Genomic DNA, 12,057 nt, shown 5'->3' on the forward strand with positions numbered 1-12,057 from the left:
ATTTTTAAAATATATACATATACGTATATATACATTCTTTGTAAAACTGAAGTGTGGTTAAGTACAACTCGTGTCAGGCATAAGTTTACAACATTAAATGATAATCTTTAGTAAAATCAAAGGACATTTTTAGGTAAAATTTCCAACAAAGGCATATAATTAATTGCAGGGATTAGAAACCCAAGGGAGAAAATGAGAGTTGCAGGAGGAAGCCCGAGAATAAATAACCAAGTGACATTCAGGAAGCAACAAAAAAAGACTCATCTGGTTGTGCCAGAGATTGGACGTTTCTTAAAACAACTATTCCGGGATGAGCAGTGGATTTTCACGTGAGATAACGCAGCAGAAGCTCTGCACACATCAGCTTATACACATTCAGAGCACACGTTTTTTAAGATTCTGTTTTTCCAGAACCACTCTCAGTACCAAATTCTGTATCAATCAGGGTTCAACCAGAGGCCAAGCCAGTAGGAGATATATATACGTGTGCGTGTGTGTGTGCGTGTGTGTGTATCAACAGTTGAAGTGGCTTGTGCAAATGTGGGAGCTGGCTAAGCAGGCTCCGTAAGGCTGCTGACACCATACCTGATTCCGGAGCTCGAAGTCCACAGGGCAGGCAGTCAGGGAAGATCCGGAGCAGGCTCAAACCCACAGGCACAAGCTGGCACCCCACAAGAACGGACTAAAGCCTGAGGCCTTGGCGACCTGAAAAAGCCAGGGCCCTTCATCATGGCGGTCAACACGCACACTGGACCAGAGAAAGCTCATCATGGCGCTAAACACACACACCTGGCCGGAGAATCGCATCATGGCGCTAAACACACACACCTGGCCCGGGCGGCCATCACGGAGCTAAACACACACAGTGGTCCCGGGAATCGGAGCAGCTAACAGGGGAGCCAGGGGACTGTAGAGCAATTGCAGGTCTAGCTGCTGCTTCACACCCACAAGGTGAATCGGCAGCTCAGCAAGAGCGTGTGGGAGCTACACGATGGTTGCCGCTTCTCTTTGCCTTCCAACTCTCTCAGGAATCTCCACTGTGGCCCACCTTAACCAGAAACATACAAGAAGGGGAATTCTGAGAAATGTAGTTCAGCCTAGCCAAACCGACACATTCTTTAATGGTTATGTGTCTCTTTAGCCCCTCCTATTGTTCTTGAGTTAGCATTAGTAAATTATATTTTTCCCCAGGAAAATTATGCACAATGACCAGAAAATGTAGCATCTTTGTTAACTGATTGCTTAGTATTTGAGATATGTTTTGTGGTCTAATACATGATCAGTTTTTATAAATGTTCCATAAGTGCTTGGAAATGTGTATTCTCTGAAACTGATGCAGAGTACACATATACATGCATGATCAGGTGGATTAACTGGGTTGTCCAATTTTCTATACACAAGTTTTTTATTTACGTGCTCAATTACTGACAGAGGTATATTAAAAATCTCCCTCTATCAATTTCTCCTATTAGTTATGTCAACTTTTGCACTATCAATTGTAAAGGTCTAATTTTTTAGATGCATATCAGTTTATAAACTATTACATCTTCCTGGTGAATCATTCCTTTTAGCATTCAGTAATGACCTTTTTATACCTAATGATATTATTCTTTGCCTTAAAGTCTATCCTGTCCAAAGTTAATATTGCTATGATTTTAATTAAGCTCTCTTTTTTCCTAACCTTGGGGTTTCTTTTTTAATTTAATTTATTTTTGGCTGTGTTGGGTCTTCATTGCTGCAGACAGGCTTTCTCTAGTTGTGGTGAGCAGGGGCTACTCTCTGTTGCAGTGCACGGGCTTCTCATTGTGGCGGCTTCTCTTGTGGAGCATGGGCTCTAGGCGCGCAGGCTTCAGTAGTTGCAGCACACAGGCTTCAGTAGTTGTGGCGCACAGGCTCAGTAGTTGTGGCTAGCGGGCTCTAGAGCACAGGCTCAGTAGTTGTGGCACACGGGCTTATGTGCTCCGTGGCACGTGGGATCTTCTTGGACCAGGGATCGAACCTGTGTCCCCTGCACTGGCAGGCAGATTCTTATCCACTGAGCCACCAGGGAAGTCCCCCCTGCCCCTGGGGTTTCTTTTACTTACTTGCCAGCTCAGCTATGCATTTTTAAAAGATATTTGTTATATGTGATCCATTATTTCTGGTGTGTGTAGCAGGATATCTAACCTGGCATATTCATAGATCTTAAAGTTCTCAAACTTCAAGAAGAAAATGAAACATATACTCACCTTCAAACAGAAATCTCTTATTATGTTTGATAGGCCATCAGAATGGCAGAATAAATTGCACAACGTATGCATCACCAAGGCCCCATCTTACCAGTGAAGGTGTCAAACCATATTAACTATAGGGCTCAGTCTGAATGTACTCACTTTCTATCTCCAACAGACAAGAAAAAAATACGCTTTTTCAAACAATACACTCCCACAGCTTCCCCCGCAGATTCTGATATGGCCCCCATCCCTGAAGGTGGTTCCCTCACAGCTGAAAATCACTGGTTTATGATATCTCCAAAGAAGATTACAGTTTAAAGATGGAAATATTTTTAATAGTTTGGTATTCCTCCTCCCATCCCTCAACCACTCACAGATGTTGAACTTTCCTCTGGTATTCTATGGGTTCTTTTCAATATGTTTACAAACTGCTCAGGTCTCCTGGTTAGGTGGCATCCAAGAGACCAACACTAGGCTCAAATCCAGTTACTACCTGGCAGTGTGTGAGTCCCGCCACTGGAGCCAAATCCTATCAGCTGACATTTAACCTAGTCTTACCAATAGCAGTTTACTAGGGACTTCCAATACCCACATTATACATCTGCTCATGGTGTGAATTGGGGTCTACTTTTCTCTACTACTCACTATGAATTTCAAGGGTCGTGGCAAAGATTGTGTCAGTGATTTGGGCCAACTGTTTACAAGGAGAGAAAGCCCTAATTCTTGTTAAGCAACCTTGGTGTCTGATTTACTCAACTTGTCAAATTTATGCACTACATAGAAAGCCTTTAAAAACTCATTAAAATCAATGCTTCCATCTTTGTTTAAGTCCATCCTTTCGGTGAGCTCATCTAACTGGGAATCATCAACACAGACACGGTAGTGACTTTTGAAAAGTTTCCATATGCTACGAAATTCTTCCATGGAGATCAGGCCTAAAAGAATATAGGAGAAGGTCATGAGTGTTCATTTTAAGACCCACCTTAGAGAGGGGTGGGGAAAGCCATACTGACTGAATAGTCCCAATTAGCAGCTCACTAACATGCCTGACCATCGAGACACTGAAGGAAATGGAAAAGTAAGATTGTAAATATAAGAAACAATATGTCACTGTCAACTACCAAGTGATCCTGAGATTATTCTTCTAAAGCTGGAATGAGTGAACAGTGAAGGAATGGGGCGGGGGAGATTGTAGATGTGGTACTATATGTAGTATAGAAATTACAAGATCTAAAACCTAAGGGAGAGGGACATGGAAGGAGGGCAGAGGAGAGCTACATCAAAGCAGAGGGAGAATTAACCCTGGGACTCAAAAAGAGGATTGCAGACAGTGGCTCTGCCATTTTCTATAGGCAGTAATTTACTTTTGTGTTTTGATTATTGGTTTTTTGGTATTCAATGGTCTCTGCAGTTGGGGATTATCTGATGATTTTTTTTTAAGTTTGAAAATAAATAACTGCACATCAAAGCTAAGCAGAAAATGAGTTCTTAGTCCCCAAAACAGAATCAGAACTCTAGGAATGATTTTTATTGCCAGGAATAAGTACAATTTTTAAATGGACAGTGAATTATCTTTTCATCTGTGCTGGTGATTTATAAAAGGAGCTATTCTTGTCTGACTAATGGATATATAAGCCTATACTATATGGACTCGAATAGAGAGTCTGTGGCCAAACTAAAAAACACAATAATATTAAACATGAGTTTGTCCCTACCCCCCACCCCTGAGTTAAATCAAGTTTGGATGAAGAATGCAATAGATGAAAACAGAATTCTGGTTTAAAAAAACAGACTAGCCTTTGCTTTCTATTGCTACTGAACCAATCAAAGTGAACCTACCTGAGTGATTAGAGTCAATGACATTAAAGATGATTTGCAGGTCAGATCGGTATCTGTACACTGTTTCAATCAGAGTAGACTGAACCTAAAATAAAGACTGTCTAAGTGTTAAGACATATAGAATTTATAACAGGTTAATTTTAGTAAAAGTAACAAACACACAATATGGTCACCAATTCGAAGTATGTGATTTAGATAGAAATTTGAGAAGGCAGGCCTTCCTTGGAGGCCCAACCCTCTTAAATCAGATAAAAGACCATGCTCTTGCGTTCTGTAGCGCCTGCAGTCTCTGTTCCTTAGGGGACGGGCCAAAGCGAATCTGTGTGCCAGGCTCTGCACTGACAGCTTCTATGGATTATTTAATTCAGTCCTCAATGTAGTGGAATAACTGAGGACATGGAAAGGAGACGTGACCCATGAGCCCCCCCCCCCCCCCGCCAGCAAACCGGGGGCATGCGAATAAGCCAGAACTGCAAACAGTCCTGGATGCTTTGAGCCCCCCCACCCTACCCCCCGGCAAACCGGGGGCCTGCGAAGAAGCATTGAGTGCTTTGGGCACTGATCCATGAGGTGTCCTCAGTCTAATCAGAGTGGTGGGAACACAAGGAAACGTCCTTGTGCTACTTCAGTATAATCAAAATAATGGGAACACAAGGAAATGTCCTTGTGCTGCTTTTGCGCTCAAGGCCGAAGCACGGCATGTCTTCAAGAAAGCCCATTGTTGCTTGTATAATCAATAAAAGCGTATGTTTCTGCTTTGGCATTTCTGGAATGTTAAGAAAACAAGTCTTGAAATGAAAACATAGATAATGCTTAAATAAAAGCTACCACAGCAGGACAGACGGCGCTGTTTTGCCTGAGCGAGCGGCAGCCCTCTACTTCTGTGCCTCGGCACAATTCATCCCGTGTGATGAGCTTACTTTCGGCCCTGTCATAAGAAAACTGCAACACCTCAACAATAGCCCCAAGGAACAGAACTATTATTATGCCCATTTTACAGGCTGGAAGACAGAGAGGTAAAGTAAGTTTCCCAAGGTTCACATAGCTGGTAAGTGGGATTTGAATCTTGGCCTGAAGCCAAGGCCTAGGAGCTTAGCCACCATGGTAAAATGTCTCTCAAGTGAAGCCAAAAGCCTCCTTTCTGTGGATATTTTAGTTTCCCACGTGCAGTTTTACTTCCCTTTTCCTGCTCAACTTCTCAACTCTCCTGCAAACAATCACCCCAGTTCTAGTTCCCATCAACTCACTTTCAGCCCAATATTATAACTAATTGCTGATGAGTTGTTAACTAATAAGTACTGGGGGTCTGACAACTCTCCCTGGGGTATTCCCATTTTAATAAGAAATTCTAAATTTTAAAATTCTTTAAGGTATAAGATGTCATATCAGTAAGTCTATACTTACTGACAGTTAATAGGAGTATGTTGAGTATTTTAAAGAGTATTATATGAAAGAATAGATGTCATATATGCCCTTCTGGTGGACAGCACTTAAGAGAAGAATCACATATGTGACACAGATTTGCTTGCAGAAGCCTTTTCTTCTTTTTTCTTTTTGCCTATCCTTAGAACACACAAACTTCCTGAACAGATCACAATGTATCTGGAAGATCCCCCTTAGGTCTTTCCTAAGAGTGCCACGCCCACCCATTAGACGATTCCACTCCCAACTTTTCAAAGAACTAAGGAACTCTTAAAAGTCGTGCAAAGGCTGTTTTGACGCCAGCCAGGTTTTAGCCGGGGGCTGTGTTTCACTTACCTCTTTCACAGGTTTCTGAATGTGGATATCCTGGAAGCTGGACATGTAGTCAATATTTCCATCTTTGTCTGTGGTTACCAGATGTGAACTCAGGGATCTCCATGGCAAGTTCAGCCCCAAAATGTTCTCCATGGAAAAAGCCCACTGGCCCACAGAAAGTTTTCCTAACGACAACAGCAACAAAGCCCATATAATTGGTTGAGAATTTGATAAAAAATGCAACCTCATCAATGGAGCAAGCAGACAGCCTTGGTTTTGAGGCCTGGGTGCCTCTGCTCCCCTTTATGATCTGTCCTACCAGACCTCCCGACTCTGAGGGAAGAATAACCTTTGGGGTGCTGCAAATCTTTCCTTTACTGTTATGGGTAAGCAATCAGAATTTGGGTATACTATATTTTTTCCCTTTTTTTTTTTTTTTTTTTTTTGTGGTACGCGGGCCTCTTACTGCTGTGGCCTCTCTCGTTGCGGAGCACAGCCTCCGGACGCGTAGGCTCAGCGGCCATGGCTCATGGGCCCAGCCGCTCCGCGGCATGTGGGATCTTCCCGGACTGGGTCACGAACCCGTGTCCCCTGCATCGGCAGGCGGATCCTCAACCACTGCGCCACCAGGGAAGCCCTGCTTTTCTTATTAACAAAGTAAGGTATGTTTATAATAGAAGATTTGAAAACACAAAAGGATATAAAGGATAAAAGATTACTTTTATTTTTAACATTTGGGCATATTGTTCATGTCTCATTTTCCCAGGTAATATCCTTTCATCCCCTAAAATTATATGTAGTTTTTTGAAATATAAATACCTTTATTTTTTCTGATTATTAAAGGTATGTTCTTCCATGTATATAAACATGTATATATATTTTACCTTTCTTAAAGCCAAATATACTTTATACCATGTTTTACATACGTGTATTACATATGGCAACACACACACATAACAAACATATATATTCTAGCCTGATTTTTCACTTACAATAAATCATGGACATGCATCTACGTTAATAAACATAGATCTACATCATTCTTTTAACGGCTGTGAAACTATTCCATTATTTTCTTAGGATCATTCCTAGAAGTGGAATTGCTGGATCAAAGGGTATGTACATTTTTAAGCCTTTTGATATATATCGCCAAACTGCTGTCAAGAAAGAGTAGCCAGGGGGCTTCCCTGGTGGCGCAGTGGTTAAGAATCCGCCTGCCAATGCAGGGGACACGGGTTTGAGCCCTGGTCCGGGAAGATCCCACATGCAGTGGAGCAACTAAGCCCGTGCGCCACAACTACTGAGCCTGCACTCGAGTCCGCATGCCACAACTACTGAGCCCGCGTGCCACAACTACTGAAGCCCGCACACCTAGACCCCGTGCTCCGCAACAAGAGAAGCCACCGCAGTGAGAAGCCCGTGCACCATAATGAAGAGTAGCCCCCACTTGAGGCAACTAAAGAAAGCCCACCTGCAGCAACGAAGACCTAATGCAGCCATAAATAAACAAAGAAACAAACAAATAAATAAATTTATTAAAAAGCAAAAAAGAGAAAGGAAGAGTAGCCAGGGACTTCCCTGGTGGTGCAGTGGTTAAGAATCCGCCTGCCAATGCAGGGGACAGGGGTTCGAGCCCTGGTCCAGGAAGATCCCACATGCCGTGGAGCAACTAAGCACGTGTGCCACAACTACTGAGGCTGCACGCCACAACTACTGAAGCCCACGCACTTAAAACCCATGCTCCACAACTTCTGCACAGCAAAAAACCAACACCAAAATGAAAAGGCAACCTACAGAATGGGAAAAACTTTTGCAAACCATATATCTGAAGAATGGTTAGTTTTCAAAATATATAAAGAATGCCTACAACTCAATAGCAAAAAAATTTTTTTAATAAAAAATATTCAGGGACTTCCCTGGTGGCACAGTGGTTAAGAATCTGCCTGCCAATGCAGGGGACATGGGTTCGATCCCTAGTCCAGGAGGATCCCACATGCCGCGGAGCAACTAAGCCCATGCGCCACAACTACTGAGCCTGCGCTCCAAAGCCCACGAGCCACAACTACTGAAGCCCGTGCACCTAGTCCGCACGCTCCACAACAAGAGAAGCCACCACAATGGGAAGCCCACGCACTGCAAGGAAGAGTAGCCCCTGCTTGCCACAACTAGAGAAAGCCTGCATGCAGCAACGAAGACCCAACACAGCCAAAAATAAATTAATTTTTAAAAAAAAGAGTAGCCATTTTACATTCCCACCAAGACGACTCCCCAAACACTTACCTGCTAAGGACATAATTCTTTTTTTTTTTTAATTGAAGTTTAACGCATACAGAAAAGTTCACAAAACAAATACAGAACTCAGTGAATTATCACAAAGGAGTTTCTTATGCAACCACCACCAAGGACAAGAAATACAACATTGCCAATATCCAAAAGCCCCCTCTGTGGACCCTCATAATTACTATCACCTCCCACTTTCCCAAGGAGAGTCACTATATTGATTTCTAACACTATAATTTACTTTTTGCCTTTTTTGATCTATATATAAACAGAATCATAAAGTAAATATTTTGGGAGGAATCTTACTTCCTTTGCTCAACACTAAGTTCATGAGATTCAGCCATGTTCCATTTAGTTGTAGTGTCTTCATTTTCATTGATGTATAGTATTCCACATATTCAAAATTTATATACCCATTCTATTGTTGGTGGACACTGGATTATCTACAGTTTGGTGCTATTACAAACAGTGCTGCTAAGAACATTCTGTACATGTCCCTTTGGTGCATTAAACCTATAGCTCAATTTGGGGAGAATTTATATCTTGACAACTTTGGCCCTTGAACACAGTAATACCCACCCATGTATTTCAGTTCTTTTTTATTTCTTTTAATAATATTTTAGAAATCTCACACATCAATCATTTGGTTTCCTTCTCGGTACTTGATTATCTATTGTGAATGGTATCTTTTAAGATTTTCATTATCTAAAAGTTAATGGCTGCCTATACCAGTTATCAATTTACTTCCACCCACTTAAAAATCTACCTTTCTTTGCCGTGTTTTGTGATATTGGAGCTGAACCCTGTAAATATTTCTCCTTTGGCACCTGGCATAATGCTAGGCTTTGTCAGCAGAGGGTGCAGGAAGAATGCTCTAAGACATAGCAGAAGAAACGGCTCTGATGTACTTTGCTTCTTGCTTCTACAGCATAGCATGGCTGCTAGGTGTGTGGGAAATGCAGTGGCACCCACTCTCTAGTGAACTTCATGGACACCGCAGTGGGTGGTTCCCTTGCCAGCAGTGTGTGGGAGACACAGTGGTGCATAGCCCAAAGAGAGTTTTGATGGCACCACAGTGGGTGGCTCCATTCTCTTCCTAGCCCACTGGCTACAGGCCAACTCTGACCTGAGACACCTCAGTGAACTTTCACCCCATCCAGCAGGCCAGAGTGACACCCTCTCCAATGAGGTCTGAATCTTAGCCTTGGTTGGAAGTAGGGGACTCTTCCAAGTTTGTTCCTTCCTTGGATACTCTCTCTCAGCCTTAGAGACAGTAGTTGTTCCCTACACTTTCTGTTCTTGTATTCTTTAGAGTTCTCTTTTATTCCTACTAGTAATTAATCACCTTTTACTAGTTTATAATTCTTTATATTTTTTCCTTGTTCAAATTACTGATGTGGTTTCTTTCTCCTGAATAGACTCTGACTGATACACTAGTATATGGAAGTGCAATCAATTTCTGTTTATTGACCTTGAGGTTCTACAACTTGCTAAATTCACTTATTAATTCTAACAGTTTTTCTGTGGATTTATTTGGCATGTTGTCTATGCACGGTGACATTTTATTTCTTCTTTCTAAGCCTTATCATTTTATTTAACTTGCCTTATTGTACTGGCTAGCATCCCTAGTACAAAGTTGAACAGAGTCTTGAGAGGGGGCCTCTTATTAGTTTCCTACTGCTGCTCTAACAAATTACCATAGAGTTAGTGGCTTAAAATAACACATATTTATTCTCTTACAGTTCTGGAGGTTAGAAGTACAAAATCAGTTTCACTGGGCCAAAGTCAAGTGTCAGCAGGGCTGGTTCCTTCTGGAGGCTCTGAAGGGAGAATCTCTTTCCTTGCCTTTTTCAGCTTCTAATGGCTGCCTATATTCCTTGGCTTGGGGCACCTTCCTCCATTTTCAAAAGGCATTATTTCAATATCTGCTTCCATCATCACATCACATTCTCCTCTGATTCTGACTCTTCCTATGTCCCTCTTATAAAGACCATTGTGATTACACCAGACCCACCTAGATAATGCAGGATAATCTCCTCAGGTCAAGATCTTTAACTTAATCACAACTGCAAAGTCCCTTTTGCCAAATAAGGTAACAGTCACAGATTCTGGGGATTAGAATGTGGATATATTATGGGAAGGGACATTATTCAGCCTGCTACAGCATCCTTCCCTCATTCCCAAACTTTGAAGGAAAGGTTTCAATATGTCTCCATTAAGTATGGTATTTTCTATAGGCTTTGGTAGATATCCTTGATGAGATTAAGGAAGTTTACTTCCATTTTTAGTTTTCTAAATGTTTTTTAAACCCATGAAACCAGGGCGAAATACATGAAACAATTTTTTTCTTGAGAGAATTATATTACCTCTCTAAGTTTTGTTAAGTGGTGAATTACACTGATTGATTTTCAAATGCTAAAACAACCTAGAATTCCTAGTGTTCCTAGAATAAACTAAACTCTGTTCTGATACACTAACCTTTTGCTATTATTTCATTATTTCTTCCAGGATTTTTTTCATCTAAATGTATGAGTGATATTAGCTTTTAATTTTCCTTTTCCATAATGTTCTTGTTAGGTTTTGGTATCAAGGTTATGCTGACCTCCTAAAATCATCTTGAAAGTGTTCCCTTGAGAATTCCCTGGTGGTCCAGTGGTCAGGACTCCGTGCTTTCACTGCCAAGGGCACGGGTTTGATCCCTGGTCTGGGAACCCTCAAACCATGTGGCACAGCCAAAAAAAAAAAGAAAGTGTTCCCTCTATTTCTATTCTCTGGAAGAGTTTCTGTAACACTGGTTTCATTTCTTTCTTAAAATATTAAATATGCATACTGTAATGGCTAATGAAGCTATATGAGCTCAGAGCTTTCTATGTGGAAAGTTTCAAAATTTCAGATCCAATTTCTTTAATAGTTATAGGATTGTTCAGATTTTCTATTTCTTTTTGTGTCAGTTTTTATAAGTGTATGTGTACATATATATTTTAAGAATGTGTCCATTTAATCTAAAGTTTCCATTTATTAGCATAAGAATTTCCATAATATATCTTATGATCTTTTTAATATCTGTAAAGTCTGTAGTAATGTCCCCCCTTTCAATTCTGGCATCAGTCATTTGGTCTCTCTTTCTTTCTCTCCTTATGAGGGTTATATCAACATTTTCTTCAAAGAACCACTTTTTGTTACTTTGTTGATCACAGTTTCATCTTTTAAAATATATACATTGAAGGATATCAATGCCTCTCTAATTTGCATCCCATAAGTTCTGATATGTTGTATTTTCATTACTCAATTTCAGCATTCTAACTTCCACTGTGATTTCTTCTTTGATCCAAGGGTTATTTAGAAGTGTATTTCTCATTTCCAAGCCCAAGGGGATTTTCTAGCTACCTTATGTAATTGAGTTGTAGCTCAATTCACTATGTCAGAGAATTTATTCTATATGTTTCCAATACAAAATTTGTTGAGATTTACTTTATGTTCCATTTAATGGTCAATTTTTGTAAATGTTCCATTTGTGCTTGACAGCAATGTATATTCTGCAATGTTGGATGCAGAGTTCTATATATTAAATATGTCTTTTAGGGAACGATAGCTAATCTTTTTGTCTGTTTATACTTTCGGTTCCTGTGAGAGAGGAGTGTTAAAATCTCCCACTATGATGGTAGGTTTTTCTACTTCTACTTGTTCGGTGCATTTTTGTTTTACATATATTTGAAGGAGGCTATATTAATAGGTGCATACACATTTAGAATGGATTTAGTTGGAAAACTGACTATTTTATCATAAAGTGTCCCTTTATTTTTCTAGTAATGTATATCTCCTTGAAGTCTACTTTGTCTGATATTAATACAGCTGTTCCCACTTTGTTTTTGTTAGTGTTTTCATGTTGTATCTTTTCGTAAATTTTATTTTCAATGTTTTGTACAGATTTTCCCTGACGTAAAATGCAGTTACATCCCAATAAACCTATCATAAGTTTAAGATATTG

The 12,057-nt window shown here is 40.6% G+C and overlaps 1 protein-coding gene across 1 annotated transcript in view; it reads right to left on the bottom strand.

The window, feature by feature from the left end:
* Positions 1–2,557: 2,557 nt before the first annotated feature.
* The window catches only part of PPEF1 (protein phosphatase with EF-hand domain 1), a 112,956-nt gene continuing 103,456 nt past the window's right edge, over positions 2,558–12,057 (bottom strand). The window contains exons 14-16 of the mRNA XM_060003015.1: positions 5,811–5,974; positions 4,053–4,137; positions 2,558–3,148 (exon numbers count right to left, since the gene is read on the bottom strand). Of these exons, the coding sequence (XP_059858998.1) occupies positions 2,940–3,148; positions 4,053–4,137; positions 5,811–5,974 (458 nt within the window). The 3' untranslated portion in view covers positions 2,558–2,939. The remainder of the gene's footprint in view (positions 3,149–4,052; positions 4,138–5,810; positions 5,975–12,057) is intronic.

This window comes from Delphinus delphis, chromosome X (genome assembly GCF_949987515.2).
Source record: "Delphinus delphis chromosome X, mDelDel1.2, whole genome shotgun sequence".
Lineage (NCBI taxonomy): Eukaryota > Metazoa > Chordata > Mammalia > Artiodactyla > Delphinidae > Delphinus > Delphinus delphis.